Source organism: Indicator indicator, chromosome 28 (assembly GCF_027791375.1).
Source record: "Indicator indicator isolate 239-I01 chromosome 28, UM_Iind_1.1, whole genome shotgun sequence".
Lineage (NCBI taxonomy): Eukaryota > Metazoa > Chordata > Aves > Piciformes > Indicatoridae > Indicator > Indicator indicator.
The window spans coordinates 9,268,532-9,289,053 of record NC_072037.1 but is presented as its reverse complement, the minus strand read 5'-3'; the positions used below and the strand labels follow the sequence as shown (position 1 = coordinate 9,289,053).

At 52.4% G+C, this 20,522-nt stretch overlaps 2 protein-coding genes across 2 annotated transcripts; one reads left to right on the top strand and one right to left on the bottom strand.

The window, feature by feature from the left end:
* The first annotated feature begins 1,456 nt into the window (after positions 1–1,456).
* Positions 1,457–10,175, top strand: CUTA (cutA divalent cation tolerance homolog). The gene is made up of 6 exons (XM_054393601.1): positions 1,457–1,537; positions 4,041–4,189; positions 7,804–7,863; positions 9,080–9,125; positions 9,474–9,523; positions 10,073–10,175. The coding sequence occupies exons 1-6, from the start codon at positions 1,457–1,459 to the stop codon at positions 10,173–10,175; spliced, it is 489 nt and encodes a 162-aa protein (XP_054249576.1).
* Positions 10,176–13,684: 3,509 nt separating this feature from the next.
* Positions 13,685–20,095, bottom strand: PHF19 (PHD finger protein 19). The gene is made up of 15 exons (XM_054393241.1): positions 20,054–20,095; positions 19,589–19,789; positions 19,230–19,311; positions 19,022–19,117; positions 18,826–18,926; positions 18,543–18,691; positions 18,105–18,200; positions 17,748–17,816; positions 16,572–16,692; positions 15,551–15,618; positions 15,266–15,433; positions 15,090–15,186; positions 14,727–14,812; positions 14,491–14,586; positions 13,685–14,036 (listed from the first exon to the last, which is right to left on the bottom strand). Exons 1-15 carry the CDS (start codon positions 20,093–20,095, stop codon positions 13,685–13,687), a joined length of 1,824 nt encoding a protein of 607 aa, XP_054249216.1.
* Between the last annotated feature and the right edge of the window lie 427 nt (positions 20,096–20,522).

The following is a 20,522-nucleotide window of genomic DNA, read 5'->3' as shown; positions in this document are numbered from 1 at the left end:
ACGTAGGATCACAAAATGTGAAACTTCTGGACTAAAGCGGAGCCAAGAGTGTATCCTGAAGTAACCTTGGGCAATTAAAATGCTAAAACACACACCCCTAAAGTAAAAATGAACTCGCTAATTAGGGAACCTCCCCAAGCCTCCTTAAAATCCTTAGGTAGCATATGCTCAGATGTAGTGGGATGGGCAGGGGGGTATGACGACTAATGGAGTGTCTGTGCTAACAGAAACGTTGTGTGCCTGGCTGTGGTGATAGATGCCTGGCACGCTGTTCTGCAGAATAAAGACAAAGAGCTCAGTGTGTGGATTGGCTTTTGGGCACCAGGTGAAAAACCTTTATTAGGGACTACACTGGGGTGGGTCCCACTTGCTGGGAGGAGGCTGGGGTGCTGGGACCGCCTCCTGTGTTGCTGCCCATCACTGCTCACAGTGATGGGGACAGCTCGGTCCGGGACACAGGAAAACATGCAGCAGTTCGCTTCACAGCACCAGTGGAAAATGTCTTTTTTTTTCCAGCCCACAAACAACAGGGAAGACAACTGAGTGTAACAACTCCATGGCTGTTACCATACTGCGAAGCCCAGGGGTATTGCAGTCCTCCCCAAGGCCTCCAAGCAGGCAACACATCTTCAGTCTTTTTCCATTGCCAGCTGGGGCAGTGCACAGAGGTGCAGCCATCAGGCTCTCATCTGAACACCAGCAGGGCTGCGGCTCTGCAGGCTGACAATAAATATGTTTTCCTAACAGCTGATGACAACTGAAAAGAATAATAAAGTTACAGGATGACACAGACTGGAGCATTCTGTCCTCTGCGCCGGATTTCTTACAGGAGCATTTTGGGCCCAAACAACACAAAATGGCTCAGCAGCTTCCTAGTAGATTCTACCCAAAGAGTAGAGCCCCAACAATATTAAATCTAAGAAAATTACTATTTCCTAGATGGGAGAATTAAGGCAAAATGTTCCAAATGGCATCACTGAGTGCCTCGAGGGCACCTGAGACAGGAAGGACTGGAAGGGCTGCAGTGCACCCCAGTGCTTATGCTAAAGGGAGAGACTCCTCCAGCAGATGTTGGTGCATGGTTTTGATAACAGCACCAATGCTACTAAGGGATTTGTTTGTCCCTGCTGTGGCTTTGCCCCCATTTCTGGGGCTGGTTGTGCATGGAGCTGCTGCAGGCAGGCAAAGGGGCTGGGTGCTGGGGCTTGGGGTGGCAGGGAGGGCACAGAAGGGTCCATGGGAGGCAGGGTTGCTGTGTGGACATCATGCTGGCCCGTGGGCCCGTGCCTCAGCCCCATGCTGGGGCAAGCAGGCGGGTACCAGGCTGCAGGCAGCCAGGGAGGAAGAGGAGGAGGAGTTAGTGCTCCTTGTGGGCAGCCTTCCCAGGCAGCCTTCCAGCTCTGGGCAGAGCAGGTGGAGGGACAGACAGGACGCAGCCTCTCGCCTGGCTGGGGAGATGGAATGGCTGAGCCAGCGCTGCCCATCACTGCCTGCTGCCCAGGGCTGCCCTCGGCCGGGCCGTGGCACCTTGCTGCTGGTAAGTGGGAGCCCTCCAGCACTGCCAGGGCTGGCTCCATGCTAGGGATCGGGGGATGTGGGTGACCAACGTGCTGGGGAGCGTGGTGTATGCCAACTCAAGGCACTGTGGAAATGCTTCTGCTGATACCTTTATAAGGGAATTTCTGCAAGAAAAAAATAGAAAAAGACAAGAAAAAGATCATGCAGGAGGAATGTGCTGTCAGTCTCTGCAGAGAGCAAAGCAAATCTTGTAAGAGATTTTTTTCCACTTGTGCTGAAGAAGCTCACAGCATACTCAAGATTGCCACAAGCTGTGTTTGTTTTGGGTGGGTTTTTTACAGAACCTCAACAAAAAGTCCTAACATGGTAATTTTAAACCCTAAAGCTCTTTTTAGTATGCCAAAGCCAAAACAAAGCTTGCAGAAATCTTTGTGTCTCTAAACTCAAGTATCATTTTGCTGGTCACTGAAATATTTTGAGCCTCACATCAAGTTTTTCAGTTTTGTTCACCTCAACAGTTTGTCAGTTGTGAGTTTATTCAGTTTATCACGTAGGAATCCTGAACTTTCATTCTTTCATTTTTGCAAATGTAATTATTCTGGAGGAATGAAAAAAAAAGTAAAAGAAAATTAAAAAAAAAAGGGGGGGGGGAGAGCTTCTATCTTTCAGAAAAAAAAATAGGAGAGGGGTGGAACACCCCAAAAAACCAAGAGAGTCATCACTCTTGTACTGATATTTAGTCACAAATATTCACAGGGATTTCCTCATCTCATGCATATACACCTTCCAAGAAGATTAATGATCACCATGCTGAACAGGTTGAATTATTTTTTTTTTTCCTGAGCAGGGAGCATGACTGCATTCTAATCTGGAAAGGAAAATTAAAAAAAAAAAAAACAAAACCAAACAATACAGCAGCAGATCTGTGGATTGTGACTATCCAAGTAGCTGCAAGGATTCATTGCATTATATTTGTAAAGTGGCTAAATGGAAAAAAAAGAAAATAAAAAGAGCACAAAAGAAGCTCTAAAAACTAGTGTGAGAAATCTTATGATAACAAAGAAGATTTCCTCAAATGGAATGGAAAAGAGGAGACAACCAATATAGCACATCAGTTGTTTTCCAAATAGAAAGGAGCTCCTGGTTTTGTGGTGACAAGAGAGGAATTTTTTTAATTCAATCTTTTTGAAAACAGAAAAAAAATCTGACATTGGCTTTATGATGAGAGGTTTTTCAGAGGACAAAGGAAGGTGGAACTGGTGTAGGGGGAGAATTATATGCTTAGCCTTAAAAGCATTCTTTTTTATCACTGTCATTGAATAAGGGCCAGATGCTGTTTGTTGCAAAACCAAGACAAAAGACAACGGGAAGAGCAGCTGCACAGAGAGCAGCCCCGGGTGCAGGCACCATCCTTCCCCTATTACTCAGCACACACAAATTAACCTTCCTATTGCAGCAACATCCCCACTGAGATAATTATGTATTTTTACATGACTCTGTTTGTGGCATGTGACTACAAAGAGCAGCCAAGCAGCTTGCCGGGAAGAGCATCTCATGTACGGCAAAACCAACTTGTTGCTGCTGCACTGCCAGCCCGTGGAGAGAGAGTTATATTTTGTGCAGCCTGGTCAGACAGAGGCAGCCCTACAGACCTTGGATGTGTCCTTGAGGATTGCTGTGCCCAAGAGGTTCCAATTTCACTGTCCTATTAGTATCAGATCATTAAGATGAAATTAACTTAAACCCCGTGTTTGGGTCTTACCCTTCCTTGCCTGCTCTGTGAGTCTGTATCAGAGCCTGGGTGGGCTGTGCAACATCTATCAGCGGAAGACAGTAATTGTCCTGGGCTGACAGGGCAGGATGAAAGCTCTCCAGCTCCCAGCACAGATTGTATTACCCCAGGCTTCCCTGGGCTTTGCTCCTCAATCAGGCTCCAGCCCAAATCTGTTCCACATGGCCAGATCCCTACCCCTACCTGACATGATGCTCTCCTCCTTTCCACTTCCCCAGTGAAGTGAATGGTCCTGTCCCCACCATTTCCCAGAGCAGTGGACATGGCTTACCAAGGACACATAGCTGGAGGATGGCTGCAGGATGTGTCCTGAACAGGAAAGATGTGCTTAGTGTGGGAGCCATGCCTGGTGGTTCCCTTCTAGCTCCTTTTTGCAATAGAAGTGTATTTTAACAGAGACAGCCAACAACTTACCTCCTTATTCTGCTGCAGAACACCAGTCTGAAGTAACCCCCCTTAGTCTGAGTTGTGACCTCCCACAGCAAGGTCTGGGTGCCTCTGGGCTAATACAGCCTCACAAACTGCCCCTTTCCTGCCCCAAACCCTTGACACAGCACTGGAGGGGAATGAATCTCCCTAGGAGCATGCTCTCACTTCAGTCCCAACCAGCAGTATTGTAATGGTGAATGGAGGCTGGAGACTTCTCTTGAGCCACAGATGATGTAAATGCTTAGTTTTACAGAATTCAGTATTTCACCTAAAATCCTCACACTCCTGTTTTGCATCTGAGGTGGTGATTCTGTCCCTGCTGATGTACCCTGTGTTGAAGAGTTTCGCTCTTCAGCTACACTCCGCCGTCACCGGCAGCTACATCTCTGGGACCCACTCCATCGCCTTCATCAACTGTCTCAACGAGCAGATTGCCAAGGATATTGCAAGGTACTGAGATGCTTTCCCTGCTTGTCTGCTTGAACTGCTCAACAGCAGCTTTCTGTGGAATAAAGCTTTTCCTTGTCCCTCAAGAGTCTCTGTACTTCTCTGTATTTGCACTTCTAGCCAAACTGTGCTCCTTTCCTCTTACACTCCCTCTCCCTCTCTCTCTCTGTACCACATATCCACTTACCAAGAGCTGTGCATTCTAAAAGAAAGCTGACAATTGCCTCTGAAACCAAGCCAATTCTCAATTTATTCTACTGCCTTTCATTTTCAAGACCCATTTTAAAGCCACGGCCCTAAATCTCTGGGTCTTCAGATGTTTTCTGGTCCACCACAGCCCTTCTTCTTCTCTAGAACAATACAGGTAACAAATCCCAGGAGAAGTATTTATGGTGAGGGACAAAGCACAGTACACTGCCTTGAAAATAAATAAAAGACCAAAGTGGTCCACAGCAAACACAGAACAGGCACTTGTGAGGTACCACCTGGAAGCCTGTACTCTTCTCACCAGATGAGCTTCAGGGAAAGAGGGTTTTACCTTGATTACTTTCCCTCTGTTAATGTATGAGATACTTTGCCTGATATTTTGCATGCAGAGCTTTTTTCATCCATCTTTCAGTCCCTGACTCAATAGATGGCTTGTTCAAAGTACTGAAACCATGTTGACTGGGGAAATGTTTATGATGGACCATTAAGTTTCCTGCAACACCTCCTGTGGTGTTTTCCCTGCTTCCCTGCTGCTTGCCAGAAACTCTCCATCTCCTGCACAGTGTTCTCAAACAGTCCTTCAGGAACTGACAGACTACTGAAAGGGATTTTGTGTCACCTTAAATACTGCAACTGTATTAAGAAGTTCAAATAGAATAATATCTGCCCTGCTTGATGCCTTATGAAAAAAAGGAGTAACTATGTGGCTGGTGAAAAGAGCCTCAGTTGCTGAAAATGCTGCATCTTAACAGCTTTGCAAATGTTCTCCACTCCTGATTGCTTATCTTGTCAGGAAGGGAGAGGAGATAAATCATTCTCCATTGCCAAGATATATGTTATTTTGATTGTTTGTTTTTACTGATGGAGTAATTATTCCTTTGTTCTGGAAGTTGAATGAGTGAGCTCTGAGCGTAGAAGGATGGCACAGTGCTTCTACATCCATTTTCCCACACACCTTTTTCCTGTTCTGTGGTGTTTATTCTTCCTTTACATTGCTCAGTGGAGCGATCAGCACTCGCTCTGATGGATCATTCTGCAAGGAAATTTTCCTCTGGTTGAAGGAGAAGGAGTTTTAGGTTTGTGGAAGCAGATTAGCTACAGGTAGAACTCAGGGTCTGGCTTGTTTGTTGTGTCAGTTCTTACCCAGTTTATCTGGATTACTGTTGATTTTAAATCTTCAGAGGAAACCCCTGAGCCCATGCAGGAGATCCCTGGGCCTGCTGTGAGGAGCTGACCCTTTTGGGCTGGCCACTGCCTCTCACATAACTTATCTACCACCCAAGCAGCCTGTCAGCCCCTAGGTCTGCCTTGGCTTTGTGCAGATCATTTTCTTTGCTTTTCTGCTTATCAATATTTCATCTGTCTCAATTCAGAGCCTATTGTAAGGCAGGGGCAAAGAAGCACACATTAAGTGCCCAACCCAGAGCTATTATGAATTATGCAGATGTTTTCCACAGATCACATTCAGCTTCTTACAGTGTCCCCTGTTCCCATGGTGCCTGCTTGTTTCCGCTCAGCTTGCTAGAACAAAGTTCAGGATCTCAGTTAGGGTCACAGAGCAGAAGCAATTAGAGAGTATTCACCCAAATCAAAAGGTTCCAAGTGACTTGAAAGTTGCAGGCAGCAAAACCAGAGTGATTTGTGCCATGTGTTTGACATGACAACCGCAGCAGGGATGTCTCTGCTCGTGCTGCTGCAGTTTGCTGCTCTGCAGATTAACTCAAGATGCTCTCCAAGCATTAAATGCCTAGAACTGGCTACACATGGTGAGAGCAAGCAACCCACAGGCCCCTTGCATGGCTATCCTCTCAGACCATGGTCCCTCTGAGCCACCAGCAGAGAGAAGTCCATCTCTGTCACTTCTAAACCTGATCCCATGTGTCAGTCCAGGCACTGGTTCTGCAGCACACTGCTGGAGTGGCAGGATAGTGTAAGATCATCAGGAAGGTCTGCTTTCCTCCTGGGAAGGTCTGCCTTTCTCCCAGCAACAAGCTGCTCCCAATTCCTTCCTGCCCTGCAGCAGAGCCTGTACAGCCCCACCAGAGCACCTTTGCCTTGTGCTCATAGTTGCAAGGTCTAAACCTCTGCAAACAGGGAAAGAAAGCAGGGCTGGTAATGAAGACATGCAAAGGGGCTTGTGCACATTCAGACAAGAGCCCAGCTTTCCCTGCAGGTCAGGGGCCAGATCTCAAGGCATGATGCAGCTGCTCATTCTCACTTTGCCCAGGGTATTTTCAGGTCACAGCCATGCAAGAGGCACTTCTTGTGCTCCTCCTCCTCATCTTCAGCAATCAATTTGGACATATTTTTACAGTCTTTTTGAAAGCTAAGAGTTTCTTACTGTTTGTTTTGTAGTCACCTCCAAGCTGTATCATACCCTAGATGTAAGGATAGTAAATTTTTAATGTCCTCTGAGCTAAAACCATTCTGGAGAGTGTTTTGAATGGGAGCAGTAGCTAATTGGAATGGTTTCCATTCTTCAGCTTGCTGAGTTAATTTTTGCAGGTTGTTGAATCGAGCCTTCCAGTAATCCAACAACTCTTGCCTTCTCTGCAGTTCAAGGGCATCTAGAAGTTACATTGTCAAAGCACTTGGTGCAAAGTAGTGTCCAGCAAGGCCATTCTTAAAGAAAACCAAAAGCAAAGTCACCAGTGCAATGCCTTTAGCAGAGCTGCCTATGAGAGGGACAGGGCTGCCACCAACGTGAGAAAGGCCCAGATTGCTGTGGTCAGAAAACATAACATTTGACCTAGTTCTTCTAAAAATCCACCCTGAGATTGCTTCAGTATGCCTTAATCACTTAAATAGCACTTCTGCTAGCAGACCCAAGCAGCTCTGCAATAACAAATCAGCCCACAACTGAAGGAGGAAGCCCGAGGGAAGGAATTTATTTGGGCTTCAGATTTCTAGGACATTTTGGGTAGAAAAACCTTGCTGTTGTTGATTTAATAAGATCCACATTTAGTCTGCTGTGCAAGGAAGAGGCACAGTTTGACAGCATAAATACAGGACTGGGAGACAAAGCCCTTAGTGTTTGTCCCAGGCCCTGTTCTTGTGACCCCAAGGCTCAGACCTTGCCCTGGTGTCCCTATGGCAAGATGGGCACAGGGCTGAGGCTGGGCATGGTCCTTCCATTATGTGAGGCACAAGTCCTCTGGCCAGGAGCAACATTCAACCCTCCTGCATGACCAGGAGGGTCCCAGAGCCCTGCCAAGAGGACCTGAGCTGAGCAGCTCCAGCTGGAGGTCACTCCTACCTCTGTTTTCCTAGGGTAATAATTAACCCCAAATCCCATGTCTCCAATGTCAAGCTGGTGCTGGCAGTCAGGGACAGGATGAGGGAATGTCGTCATGGCTGGGAACAAGCAGCAAGCTGGGGACAAGCACTGACTCCTCTCCTGTCTCACCCAGGGCCATCATGGATAAGAAGCTGGCTGCCTGCGTCAACATCCTGCCAAAGAGCTCAGCCTTGTAAGTTGGGCTGAACATTCCCAAGTATTCCAAGGGCAAAACCAGGTGCCCTGTGGGCAAAGGAGGAGATGGATACCACACATCCCTGGGGAGAGGAGGCAGTTTCCAGAAGGCTGCTGTGTCTGTTTGTTGTTGCAGATGGCAGAGATGGACCACGCAAAGTGCACTAAGCCTATTAAGGAGTGCAGATGCTCTGACTGCCAGAGGGGACCATTTATGTCTTGGTTACTTGGCTACAAGGAAATCTAGCAAAGAGCAAAGTGATTTGTGGTCTTGAGGATGTGGCACCTGTTTTTAAAGGAACTAAAAAGAAGCTAAGATAGGGAGCATTTTCAGGAAGGAAGAACAGTATCTTTGACCTTGAAATCCAACCAGCCCTGCTCCTCAGCCATCCTCATCCTCCTCAGCCCCCCCACTCAAAGGGACTGCACTTCTTGTAGTGGTTTAAGAACAAAGCCCCAGAACAGCCATTTGCTCATAGGAGCACCATGGCCTGCTGCCACTGAGGAGGGGAATGGGTGCCCACATCACAGCCTTCCTGCAAGAGGGGCTCCTCACAGTGCCCCCCTCTCCCACACTCTCCCATAGCCCAACTGAGGCTGCTGAGAGAGGGCAAACCCAGTAAAACCCTTCTTCCCCTTGTACTTTGCTGCCTGAGTTGCCCATGTCCAGCTCCAGCTGGCTTCTCCTCCATGTCCTGCTCAGGAGACACTGTGCCACTTCTGAATGCTCCTTGTGCAGGACCCCAGTGTGCAGATGAAATCATGATGGCCTTCTGTCAACATAAATGTTTTGAAAGGTCACCTCTGACTCATGACAAGAGCATCTCCTCTCCTGCAGGGAAAGAGATAAAAAAAAGATGCTGCCATGCTCAGCTTCCCAACTGCAGTTCCTTCAGGCACTGTCTCCCAGACACTTCTTGGAGCAGGACCACCACCACACAGCCACCCCACTCCCAGCTCCTTTGCCCTCCCATTTTCCCCTGGGCAGCTCTCTAGAGGCTGGCACAGCCAAGGAGGCTCTGGTCTGTAAATCCAGGATGCTCAGTCACATGCACAGCAGACTTTTTGGAACTAGTGATGCCTCTTGAGCAGCATTTTGTAAAGGAACAGTCATGTGCAGAAAGCACCAAGCAGGGAAACTAATTCCCCACCAGAGGAATCAGCATGGCTGTCCCCAGCTGTGTTTGCTGATGCTTCTTTCCTTTCCAATCTAGGTATTTCTGGAAAGGGGAACTGGAGGAGTCCACTGAAATACTGCTGGTAAGTGACAATTCCCCATGTCATGAAAATCCCCATCCCAGACAGCCCCAGCCAAAAGGGTTTGGGGAGCGTGGCACCAACCTGCCCAAGACTTGAGACAGTACCCAAGGACCCCAAGCATCCACCTTGTGAGCATGGTAGTGGTGGCTGGGGGATGGCAGCCCAGCTTGGCCTCTCATCCTGTCACCACAGAGGAACATCCCTGGGCAAGAGCCCAGGAAGAGCTCCCACCACACTGCTGGCCACGTTGGATGCATGCAGTGGAACTGGGCATGCAGGATTGCTCTGTTCCCTTCACTTCTCACCTGGTTTTTGTTTTTTGTTTTTTTGTTTTTTTACTCTCTACAGTTAGTGAAAACGAGGACATCCAAAATAGGTGAATTGTCCAATTATGTCAGGTGAGACATTGCCTCTGAGGGGCACTGGGATTCTTGTCTGAGGTTTGCTGCCATCCCCTGCTCAGGCTTTGAGAGTCAGGTCCCTTGAGCCTCAGAGGGTTCAAATGCTCCTGAAGTATCCTGTAAGCCACAAACCCCCAAACACTGCATGAGCACATAAAAAAAAAAAAGAAAGTTGGCAGGTATATCAACTGTTTGGCTTCAACCAATCCCTCCAAAATGGGGACATGAAGGGATTCTCCTTCTCCCAATGCAGGTTATTCCCTGGCTGCCTCCTGGCAGGATTTCCTGCGTTTCCCAAGCTCTGAGTGGTGAGCACAGGCAGCTTTGGGACAGGGCCCCTGGCAGTCAGCTGCTGGCTGTGGTAAACCCCAAACTCAAAGCAAAATTCTCACATGACAAGAAGATGTGGGTGCTTTGAAGTCAGCAGAGAGCATGGGGCAGGGCTGGGAGCTGGGACCTCTGCTTCCTGCACTGCAAGCAGGCCTGGGTCTGTTCTGCTGCCAGGCTGTCGGTGACACTGCTCCTCTGCATCTGTTTCCACTTTAGATCCATCCATCCCTTTGAAATTCCTGAAATCATCAGCCTGCCTATTGACCAAGGAAACCCTCTCTACCTCAAATGGATAGAGGACAGTGTCCCAGGGGACTGAGTGGAAAAGCACAGAAAGCTCCTCGCTGCTGGGCGCAGCAGGTGAAGGGTGCTGAGCTCTGCTGGTGTCCCTGTGCAGGCAGGAGGTAGGCACATGAGGGGAGGCAGCTCTTGTCTTCATGGATTTGCTATAACAGCAGCTTGTGAACTTTTATTTGCAACCAAAACATCCCCTCCTTGGCTTGATCCTGTGCTCCAGGGAGCACTGAGCAGCACAGAGGTGCTGGAGGCAGAAGTGGGGAAGGGCTACATGCACTGAGGGCTGTGGGAGCATTGTGGATGGAGACACACAGAGATGCTCATCTCAGGACATGGCAGTATTTAGGAGCTGTCTCAGGCCACTAGCAGCAAGTGCCAGCTGGTAGCCACAGCCTGGCATCTCCTGGCAGCCTCTCTAGCACTCTGCATCCCTGCAGCCAGCACTCAAGGCCCTGCCTGGCTCCCTTCTCCCTCACAGCAGCTGTCACAGTATCCTTCCCTGCTTTGCCTCCTGCTTCCCCAGCCTGGAGGCTGCAGGATGTGGCTGGGCACCCTGAGATGCACCAGCTCATGCCCTCTCCTGCTGCCATGCAACGTGGCTGCTCCAAGGCTTGCAAACCCCACAAGCATTTACCAGGAGCTGCAAGCAGCACATGACCCTTCCCTGCCTGCCCAGCCAGGCTGAGCTGGACAACGTTCAGTGTCAGTTCAGAAAAAACAAGTGCCAGTGGGAGCAGGGCATCACCCAGCTGCAGGGCATTGCCCCAGCCCTGCATCCCCTACCCACACCCGAGCCAAGGCTTACTCTTGTAAAAAGATGCTCCTGTTCATAGGTTAATGGGATATAACTCATGGAACAATATGGAGCTATTCATGGGTCTGGGAAGGGCACACCTCACCCTGGCATGGAGCACAACCCAGCAGAACCAGCTGCATAGTGGCAGGCACTGGGCATCTGCCTGGGAGCACACACTGACCCCCAGGGCCCAGAGTTAATAATCCTGACACTAGAAAGAACCAGTGATGGTAAAAAAAGACCCTTTTTAATTGTACATCAGGCATTAATTACAACTTGGGGATAACAAGAGGTGGTTATGACAAGCAGCAACCTGAATCCATACATCTTCAGAAGGTGCACAGTCATTACAGCATCTGTTACAGCTAATGCAAAACCAAAGTGTTTTTAGAGGCTCCACATTCAATTCTCTGCAGGAGGCCAGGAGGAGAGAAGTAGGAACAGAGAGGGAGAAGTGAGGAACAGGAGCCATGTGTAGTGGGTGCTCCCACAAGTGCAATGTCCATTGGCACATCCCATGGGAATAATCCCTCTTAGCCCTGGGAGATTCTTGGCAGCCCCTGGACCCCCAGGCAGCAACTCAGACAAGGGCTTCATAGGCACTGATGAAGGGGAAATACTTGACATGATCCTTCAGCGATCTTGAAGTGATCACTTGAAGTGATCCAAGGCAGAACTGGGAGTGGAATGCTGGCTGCAGGAGCTGCTCCCTGCCCTGCCAGGGATGGGGGTCTTGGCAGCACATCTCTCAAAAGGACAGGACATCTCTGGACATGGTTCCCTCCAGATAAGCCAAGATGCAGACCCTGAGGGTGCCAAGCACCTCTCCCCAAGGCACATCTGGCCAAGCTCAGCTCAAACCATCTCATGGCTGGAGCTGGATTGAACCTCCTCTCCCAGACCTCACCCTACACGAGTGTCCAACAGCTTCTCCCCCAAGCACACCACCAAGCACATACCACCAGGCAACTCATCAGAATGAAGTTAAAATACTTTTACCCGCTGAGCCAAATATTCAAGCTCCCAGCATGACACTGAAGCAGCTCACACCTGGCTCAAACCATGAAGGGATCTCCCAGTGCTGCAGAGAGGCTGCTGCCCTGCACCATGGCCCCATGTGAAGCATTGTCACCTCACAGCCACACAAAGGCCTGGTGCCTGTTAGATGAATTTAAACAACTGCAGTCCTCCCTCCATGGGTGTCCCACTATGTTATTTTAGCAGTAGCTGAAGCAGAGGTTTATTTTTGAGGAGTCTGGCCTCTGGTTTGCAAATGTCACCTGCTCCCTCGTGCTGATCACACCAAGACATTTTTTAACCACATTCTGGTAAAACCACCTTTTCAGTTCACCAGCCAGTCAGCAGATCCCACAAGCACACACATGAACAGCAGTGGGGCTACAGGGACAGGGTGGGCTGACAGCAAGACCACGCAAACCCCCAGCATCAGCCACCCTCCGTCCTCATGGAACAGCCATGGTGGTGATGGGGGAGAGATGAGGAGGACAACATTAAAAAGATATTTATCTCTTAGAAAATAACCTAACAAATCTGTCTGATATTAGAATCTGGTTTTAAAAGACACCAGCTTTGCTCCTGAGCAACCTGGCAGTATTGCTTCAGTTCAAGAAGGGGCTGCTCCTTCTCCTCTGCAGACAAACTTGACCCCATGTGCTCATCAGCATCGACACTACACTGGGAACGAAGTGTGGCCACTCCCCAGCAAGGCACAACCATGAGGCCATTGGGGATGGCCGCAGGGATCCTGGTCCAACCCCCTCCCCACACCCCCTCTGTCCTCTTTGGCCTTTTTGGTTTGTCTTCTTGTTTGGCACATTCAGGATGAAGAATCCTGTGAGAACAAAGGCCTTGGGCTGCAGTCTGTGAAATGCCCGTGGTGGTTTTAAGGCAAGGGTATATCTTTTGGCCAATCTCTTCCATGACTGTGATTGTCAGAAGAACAGGGAAATGAAGCATCAGCATGTGCAGTCCAGGTCATGGCACAAGGGCAGCCATGTACATCTGCCCCTCAGCCATGAAAGTCAGCCGCATGTGGGCTGTTCAGGGGGCATTTTCCTCTCACTTTAAACAAACCGCATTCCTGTAATGAATGGATTTGGGAGGAGGAAGAAAACCCCACATGCTAGCTCTGGAGAGAGTTGGCCACCATTTCCTAGGGGCACAGGCATGGGCTGTGAAGGCACTGGTGAGGGAGGTCCTTTTTGCTTCGCAGCAGGACCCCCTCAGACCTGCTCTGTAAGGCTTGGCCGTGGTGATGAGTCAGGCTGTGCCAGGCAACAGCACCACATCCATCTGCATGAGCAGGTTGTGGGGTGTCCCCCAAAGGGGCTTCCCCAGGGGGTTCCCAACCATGTTGGGGGAAAGGCCAGACCTGCTCACTGCTCTTTGCACCACCATGATGATGCCTCACGCTGGGCCAAGGGCTCTGTCAGAAAGCGCAGCTGGGCTGCATGCTGTGCATGCACACAGCCAGTAAAACAACTGTTCAAATGAGAAGATGCAGCAGCAAGGTTGTGAGTCCCACCCCTGGGCAACACCACTGATGGCACCAGCTCAGGCACTGGTTCAACCCACGGCTGTTCCCGGGCAGCCATTCCTGGCTAGGACCCCCCAGCATGGAAGGGTCCCAGCCCTCCCCTGCTTCGCGGCAAGGGTTTCCTCGTCATCCCAATCTCCTCTGGTTTGGCTCCAGGAGAGGCTGAGGACAGTGGAGCTCAGTAGGGGGTTGTGCCTTCCCACTCCACCAGGTACTGCACCTTGCCCTCCAGCGTCACCCGCCGTGCCAGCACCTGGTACTTCTCACCACAGACCAGCCTGCCCGCTGCCCCGAAGTAGCTGCTGATGGAGGACTTGAGGTGGGAGAGGGAAGAGTCATCCTCGCTGATGCTCTCAAAGGTGTGGCTGTCGATGCCATTGTCTGGGTGGTCAGGTCCACAGGCCACCTCACTGCTTTCAGAAGTGCCCATGGCGGGGCACCCTCCTGCCTCTCTGCCACTCCTCTTGGCCCCCGCGGAGGTGTAGGCTGGCACTGCCAGCTTGCGCTTGCGGCTGCCCATGGTCCTGCGGCTGCAAGGGAAGGGACAGAGGAGGGGTAGGGGTAGTACCCCAAAGGTGTCCCCTCCACAGTGTTGGCTGTGCCCACTGCCCTAAAAACCTGGAGGGAGCATGCCAGGAGCTCACAGGCTCACAGAATTGTTTTGGTTGGAAGAGACCTTTGAGATCATCAAGTCCAGCCATTAACCCAGCACTGCCAAGTCACCGCTAAACCACATCCCTCAGCACCACATCTACACGGCTTTGAAACCCGTCCAGGGATGGGGACTCCACCACTGCCCTGGGCAGCCTGTTCCAGGGCCTGACAACCCTTTCAGGGAAGAAAATTTCCCTAATATGCAAGTACACCTCCCCTGGCAAAACTTGAGGCCAAAAACCTCTTGTCCTCAAGAGAGGGTCAGCTCTCAGCCCCCTGACTGTGCCACCAGGACACCTCTGGAAGGGAGCAAGGGGGCAGAGCCCTCACCTGGACTCATAGGAGAGGCTTGTGGTGGCTGAGCCCGAGGTGCTGACAGCATCTGTGGAATCCACGTCCGATAAGAAAGTCTGTCCTGAGCTGGCACTGGGGATGGGATGCAGAGTCAGCCCCAGCCCGGCACAAGGGGCACTGCAGCCTCCTCACACCTTCCAGGCCTGCCTTCACACTGGGGCATTTAAACCACCCACCCCTTGCCACCCACCCTCCAGGGCTGCTGCACAAACCTTTTCAGACTCTGGATTTCATCCAGTGTGAAGTCAAAGATGCTGGCCAGGTGGTGGTTGGTGCTCCAGGCTGAGGTGAAGTCACTCTGCACCCAAAAAACAAACTCACTCATCCCTGCCAAGCCCAGCAGGGCTGCCACAGCCCTGGCATTGTCACCCTTTGCCCAGGTGCCATCACGCTCCTTCCCATGGCCCCACAGCCCCTGGGAAGCCAGTGTGGCACAGGGCAGGGGACAGGGGCTCTCCCTGCCTGCAGAAGTAGGAAAACCTCACAGGGAGCCTCCCAGGTACGGGGCCAAGGTGGGTCCCACTCATCTGCCAAGACCCAGGACGCTTGCACAGAGGAGGGGCCAAAGGACTCACACTGGGAATGGCATCCTCCAGCAGGAACTTGGCCCTTTTGCGCCGCGCCGCCGCTCGCCGCTTCTGCTGCTGGCTGCAAAGCACAGCGGGGGTGAGGCTGCCTGGCACCCCAGGGCAGAATGGGCATGGGGTGTGGCAGTGGGCATGGGGGTACCCAGATGAATTTGGCCACTCACCTGTCTTTGTGGACATACTTGCTTTTACCCTTCTTCAGCTCGCAGGAGCTGCTCTCGCTCATGCCAGGAGCTTTCTCTGGCAGCACCTTGCTGGGGGGGTTCGGGGGGACGCGGATGCGCAGCCGAAAGATGCATTTCTTCTTTTTGATCTCCTTCCCACACAGAAACCTGGGCAGCAGAGGGGAGGAAACAGCCCTCAGCCAAAGCTGGGGTGCTGGGGCACAGGAGTATCCTGCATCCCATCCCACGTCCCCATCCCTCATCCCACCGTGCCCGAGGGCTCACCTGCTTTTATAGCTGTTGAGGGCGTTGAGAAGGTGGGGGCCACGCTCTGAGATGGGGGTGCCTGTCAGCTGCGGAGAGACGCCGCGGTCAGGCAGGGCTGACAGCCTGCTGCCGTTATGCAGAAACTCGACAGAGGGGGGACCCCGAACGCCGGCAGTCGGCTGCTGCCCGAGGTCAGGCAGCGCCCACAGCCACCCGGGTTTGGCATCGGCCACCCTCGGAGCACCCTGCGGGGAACCCATCCGTCCCCACGCAGTGACAGGTTCCCAACACATCCTGGTTTTAGCCCTTTCCCCAGCTGCAGGATGCACTCAACCAACAGAGATGCAGCACAAGGGAAGATTGAACTAATTTTGAGCAGAGCCACCCCTGCAGCCCGGGGCTTTGCAGAGATGCCCAAGCTTATCTCCATGAGGCTACCAGCACTGTGACACTGCCAAGGGCATGTCCTCTTCTGCCATTCACTCCCCATCTGCCCCAACCCTAGGGAAAGTGCTTTAGTTCTGCTCAAGGCTTGTGTCCCCACGCACTGCTGGCACTGCTTCCCAGCTCAGGGAGAAGGATCCTCCAGCACTCCTCCACCAATGCTATCCACTGAGGATGCCCCACTCTGATGCCAAGCCAGGGGTGATGAACAGCACATAGGAGCTTCTGCATGTCCCTGTGAGTGCAAACACCCAGGCCAGGTAGTCCTGCCCACAGAGGTACCAGGCAGGTGAAGCAGCCAGCTTGGGCCATGGTGAGCAGCACTCTCAAAGTTCTGACCCTTGCCCAACAAACCACATGCAGACACAGCTCCAGGTCAATGGTCACTGAGAGAAGCCAACCCAAACAAAGGCAGGGCTCACTGCCCCACCATTTCACTGCTATCACTACCTTTAACCAGCCAACCTGCCCCAGCTTGGCCACCACAGGAACTTCCTAATTGAGGCTTCAAGAACAGTTAGCTGTGACTTATGTCCCCAACAGCATCTCTTCATCCCCAGGCATCTCTCCAGCCCAGCGCAGGCAATGCTTTTACCTTTCCAAGCTGCAGCGGATCCCAGTGGTGGTTCACAAAGGCCAAGATCTCCTCAAAGTCAAAGTACTTCTTCTTGCTCTGTACACCCAGGTTGTAGAGGGCGAGATGGACAACATCCACCCTGCAGGAGCAAAAGCAGGTGAGAAGGTCAGCAGCTCACCCTCTACCCAGCAGAACAGTACCCACTCTGATGCTCTGCTCTGCCAGTGCAGCTTGAGCACAGCCCCCAGCAAAACCCTTCCAAAACCTTCTCACTGAAAGCCAGGACTATTCCCATATCCCATGAGGGAAGCAGCTGAGGCTGGATGCACACCCCGAGGCTGGATGCACACCCCAGGGGATGTCACAGCTAGGACAGCATCCCCTGAGCTTTGGAGAGGGGTGGGGTGCTGCCTGGAGCTGGAGGGAACACTGGAGCTAAACACTGAGAGCCCTGAGCCCAGGGACTGGAGAACATGCTATTTCCAGGACAAATGCCCAGTTTTCCAGCTTTTTAATAAGCCCCAGCCGTGTGTTCCTGCAGCAGTTAGACATGGGAGTAGGACAGCTCTTACTCACATGAAAACAGACTGTTTTAGCAACCTAGCCTATCAGGTGGGATATTGCACTCAAGACTCTGACAATGAAAGCCAAGCAACCATATCCTGCAGGATTTCCCTTCTTCTTCTTCCAGCCTGCTGTGCTGCTTGATGCAGCATCCCTGAGCCAGCCACGTCCCAGCAGCCTGCTAGCACCAGTAACACATCTGACACAGATGAGCACAAGGGGAAAAACTGGGCTGCTGGCACTGTTAATGTACTTCATGAAGTTGCTTCCAGAGCTAGAAGGTACTGATTGCAAACTTGTATTTAATCACAGAATCTGATGTCTTGCCACCAGTCACTCTTTGCAGTTATCTCTGCTGGCAAATGTGTTCCTTGCAGGTTTGGGGAATACTGAGGAACAGCTTCCCTGGGAGAGTCCCATGGGGCAGGGCAAGAGGAGCTGCATGCCCAGGGTCCACGGCCTAGCAAAGCCCACAGCTCAGGGCTGGACTGGGATGAGCAGAAGGTGCTCTGGAAGCTCACGCTGCTGAAATCCAGAGCTAGAGCTGGTCTCAAGATAACCAGGCACCAGCCAGCCCAGTACCCTGCAGCCACCCCAGCATATCCCAAAGTAGCCAAGGCCATTTCTTACCATCTCAAGGGCAGGCGCTTGATGTATTCTGGTCCCTGGTTGCATACAGAGCAGAAAAACATATAGAACCTGGAAGAGAGTGGGGAGGGAGAGTGCTGGGGGGTCATCCCCACAGCCACACAGGGCCTGGGGATGGGTCAGGGTGAGGACAGTGCTCGGGGTGCCAAGTGACAGCATGGCCAGGAGAAGGGGGGCTCTGCAGGACAGTGCAAACTGCCTGCCCCCAGGGCAGCTGATCCATGTTGGTGCCACAGCTGGATCAGTGAGATAAAGACCAGAGATACATCTGCATGAGGCCCCACAAGAAGCCAGCTCCAACATCCAGCACCAGCCCAGCTAAGTCCAGAAGGGACATACCGGTCTCCAAACATCATGGGGTCGCTGAGGCACTGGGTGCAGGCTTCATGGAACCACTGCCGGCAGCGGTAGCACTGCAGCATCTTCAGGTACCACCTGGGGAGGGAGAGGAGGTGGGGGAAGCTTGGACAGAGTGTGGCAGCCACTGCCCTGGTCCCCTCACAGGCACAAACCCTCAGACAGGGAGAGAAAGTCTGGCCCTAACTTGTGTTTTCTGCAGCCATGGAGGTGGATGAAAACAGTGCCTCCAGCAGTGAGCAGAGACCCTGATGGCAGAGGCAGCATGGACAGCAAAGCCACCAGGGCAGTGCCTTCAAGCTGGGGACTTCTCTCTTAGGGAGAAAGAATCCCTATCTGAACCCCATCTTCTTTTTGTGACTGTTTTTCCCCACAAAATCATCACAAAACCCCCCTGGCAGGTGGGAAGCAGGAGCTTACTCGCCGGGGCCCCCACAGTAGCAGTAACACTGCTGCTGGTTGGTCCGGTGTGGGGAGTCCCACTCCAGGAGGTCAGGGTTGTAGGACAGCACCATCTTGACAGCTTGCAGCGTCTTGGCGATGGCTCCCTTCTTCAGGGCACCCCCTTTCTGTGGGAGCGAGCAGGATGGGCGTCAGCACAGCCAGCTGGGGGTCACCACAGCCAGCTGGGGGCTGCATCCTACGCTGCTGTGCCAAGGGTGGGCAGCACATGGAGGTGTCAGCCCTGGGCAGCCTCACTCACCCGCACAGCCAGGGCAAATATGCAGCGTCGGCAGAACCATGGTGTCCCCAGAGGGCCCTCGTGACCGCTGGCCACTGGGATGTGGCACTGCTGGTGATAACCTGCAGGAGGGCTCAGCATCAGCATCACAGGCTGGCCAGGCCCTCACCCCTGGGGTGGAACACAGCAGACCCTGGGGTGATGTATCTGCACTCACCCAGCCCGCACTTCCCGCAGATGAGGATTTCATTCATGGGGCCTGATGTCTTCCCCAAGCAGATGTTGCACTTGGGCTCCTCCCCTGGGACACCGGCTGTGGGACAGGGATAGCAAAGTTGGAGATGCACAAGGCACAACCATGTCAGTGTGGGGCTGGGAAGGACCCCCAGCGTGGTGGTGGGAAGGGAGGACAAGGCAGCACCCACCATGCTGGATGTCCTTCCAGAGGACCCAGTACTTGGAATTGTCCTCAAATGTTACAAGGCAGCTCTGCTTGGAGCCACTCACCTGTGGGGGGAGAGAGAGAAGAACCTCTGGGCATCAGCTCCCCATCCCCAGCACTGCCCTGTTTGCCCTGGTGACCACCCCTGCCTCTTGGGGCTGTAGGAAGCTCCATTTGAGGTATGATACCCAGGGGCAGGACATCAACCCAAAATGGCCTGCTGACCAATACCACTCTGAACAGCAATGGCACTAGCTACCCTTTGAATGCCCACATTACCCTTTTGGGTGTACACCACACCCACTTGTATGCCCACCTGAACATCTTGGGTGGCCACCTTACCCTTTTGATCTTCCCAAGGTAATAGAGCCCATCTGTCCAGCGGCACAGCACATACTGCCCCTCCATCAGCTTCACCATCAGCTCTCTGCAGCTGCTGCCCCTCCGCGCCGAGGCAGTGCCCGGTGCTTGCTGGACATGGCCAGCAGCTGCGTAGACATCCCGGATGATGGGGCTGAGCTTGGCAGTCTCCATCAGCAGAGCCTGGAGAGGATGCACATGCTCACCACCCTGTCCTTGCACCCTGTCACACCATGCCCATCAGCTGAGCACAGGGATGCCTGGGGCCGCTCCAGCCCCACCAGCAGGTGCCCAGTACCCCAAAACATGAGCTGATGAGCCGCGTTCCTTTAGGTGAAATCAAAGGGAGCAGCCACAATCTTTGCTGCTACTGAGTGAGTTAACCCCTTGACTGCCTCAGCTCCTGCAGCATGGAACCACCCCACATGGGGCCAGGGGACACGCAACCAGCCTGCACAGGCTCAGGCTCAGGCTCAGGAAGGGGCGCATGAGGGAGAACAGCTTAAAATTTACTGTGATTTCTAATTCAACATTTCCCAGGAGTTTCTCAGGCTCCCAAGCCAAGGGGACATCACCACTGCAGGAGCGGGGACGCAGCAGCTCCACATGTAGCCAGCGGAACTCACCAGCCCAGTTTCAGCAGGCTGCTGGAGCTGAAGGCGGACAGCCTGTGCTCAGCCTCGGCGCGGAGCAGTCGCGGAGCCCCACGGCCAGCACTCAAACAGCCTCAAAATCACTTTTTCCCCGATATGCGCTCCCGTCTCGGCGAGACGCGTCAAGTCACGCCGCGGGTCCCAACGAGAAGCCTCCCCGCGCTGTGAGCTCTGCCTGCGCCCGCTGTTAATAAACCCCCGTTCCCCCGGGACAGCCTGGGTGGGCAAGAGCCGGCAGACTTACGGTGCCGGCCGACAGAACC